Here is a 1,856-nt window from a genome sequence, read left to right as displayed (position 1 = left end):
CTCTCTCTCTCTCTCTCTCTCTCTCTCTCTCTCTCTTTCTCCCTCTTTCACATGTAACCTTTCAGAAGTTATTTCAACTTGATTCATAATTACTTATCAAGATTACTTCTTCAACTGTCCCAATTTTGTGTAATATTGATAAACAATAATAAATTGATAATCTATATTGGAAAATTGATAATCAATAATAAATTCACTTTGCCTCATTCCAAATCGTTCTTCAATATTTTTTAAAGAAAAAAAAAAGTACAGACTATAACCATTTTAGTGACTTTTAACCTTTTTGTCATTTCTTATAATTCTTTTTCTTTGCCGAAAGTATTCATTTTAATCATTGATTATCAAATTTTTATGATAAAACTATTTCCAACAATGAATGCTTCCAAAATGCTAACGATAGCTAATTTGTAATTTGAATGAATCAATTAGCCGAGATTATTATGCTAATATCTCATAAAATGTTACATTGATTTTTTGATCGATCAGCTCGAATAATTTACAACATATGCGTGTGAATAATGTTGTAAATTATTTCAATTTTTATTTATTAATAAGAATGAAAATGAAAAAGAAATTTTGAAATAATAACACAACAAACATGCAAAGAAGAATAGCTGGTGATGTCAAAAAACTGACGACAATTGCTAATTGTCGCCAATTTTGGCTATAATATGCCATCGTAGCTAATAATATTACATTTGGTGAAAATGAAATAAGTGTTGTAACCCATACACGGTCTCTTTTGGGTAACATTTCTACCACATATACAAACAAAGCACTGAAAAAAAAAAAACAAATTTCAAATTAAATTTTTAAATTTCAAATTATTTGATTTTATTAATTTCATTAAAATAATTTTTCCTAAATACGAATGCAATAAAATATTTTCATTTTTCAAGCTATTTTTTTTTCAATGAAAAATTTTATTAATATTTAAATTTTAAAATTATTCCTTTCTTAGAATTAGCATCAAATTTATTTTGAAATTATTCATTTTAATCAATCTAATGGAAAAAAAAAAACAATAAGAAGACCATTACGCTATTTGTCCACCATTAAAAAGTCCAATAATGGTACGGTAAATGGTAGCTGTAAGTAAATCTTTTGAGTAAGCTGATATCAATCCAAATATAATACATCCCGTAACACCAAATAACAAAGTCTAGAAAAAAACAGCAACGAATAATTTTATCGAAATAATAAATGAACTGAAATTAAAACATGAAATAATAACAAATTTTAATTTTATGATATACATTTTCACTTTTTGATTTTTATAATTTAGAAATTTTAACAGTTATAAAATATGAGAAAAAATGTAATTTTCTTTTAGATTGATTTCAATTTCTGTTTTTGATTTCTATAATTTGAATGACAAAAAATATGATGCATCATTACTAATTTCCATCATTTTCAGTCATTCTATCATATATGATATAAGCATAATTAACTGATAATTATTTCCCAAATGCTAATAACATTTTCCGGTTATCAAAATCATATAATTTCTTTTTTCTTTCTCCTTTTTTCAGTTATCAAAATGACATCCTTTTAATCTTATCATATAAAAACTAGTCTACCAATAATTTAACTAATTAATTGACATTTAAAAATAAATGACTTATACCGGTTTTCTTCCATATAAATCGCTGAGTTGTCCAAAGATAAGTGATCCAACAACAGCACCAATCATTTGAATCGATATGCTATGCTTCACATATTTCGAATTATGACAAACATATTCAAAACTGTAAATTTTATCAATTTACTGTAAACTGTAAATTTTATCAATTTATTGTAAACTGTAAATTTTATCAATTTACTGTAAATTGATAAATTATCAATATTTAAAATTT

The 1,856-nt window shown here is 23.8% G+C and overlaps 1 protein-coding gene across 1 annotated transcript; it reads right to left on the bottom strand.

Moving 5' to 3' along the window:
* Nucleotides 1–594: 594 nt before the first annotated feature.
* On the bottom strand, nucleotides 595–1,710 carry LOAG_15176 (hypothetical protein; the record flags this gene model as incomplete). The annotated part of the gene is made up of 3 exons (XM_003150668.2): nucleotides 1,628–1,710; nucleotides 1,041–1,162; nucleotides 595–778 (listed from the first exon to the last, which is right to left on the bottom strand). Coding segments are annotated over exons 1-3 (372 nt in total), but the record flags the coding sequence as incomplete, so codon positions are not given.
* Between the last annotated feature and the right edge of the window lie 146 nt (nucleotides 1,711–1,856).

This window comes from Loa loa (assembly GCF_000183805.2).
Source record: "Loa loa unplaced genomic scaffold supercont3.1593, whole genome shotgun sequence".
Classification (NCBI taxonomy): domain Eukaryota; kingdom Metazoa; phylum Nematoda; class Chromadorea; order Rhabditida; family Onchocercidae; genus Loa; species Loa loa.
This window is presented reverse-complemented; position numbering and strand designations above follow the sequence as displayed.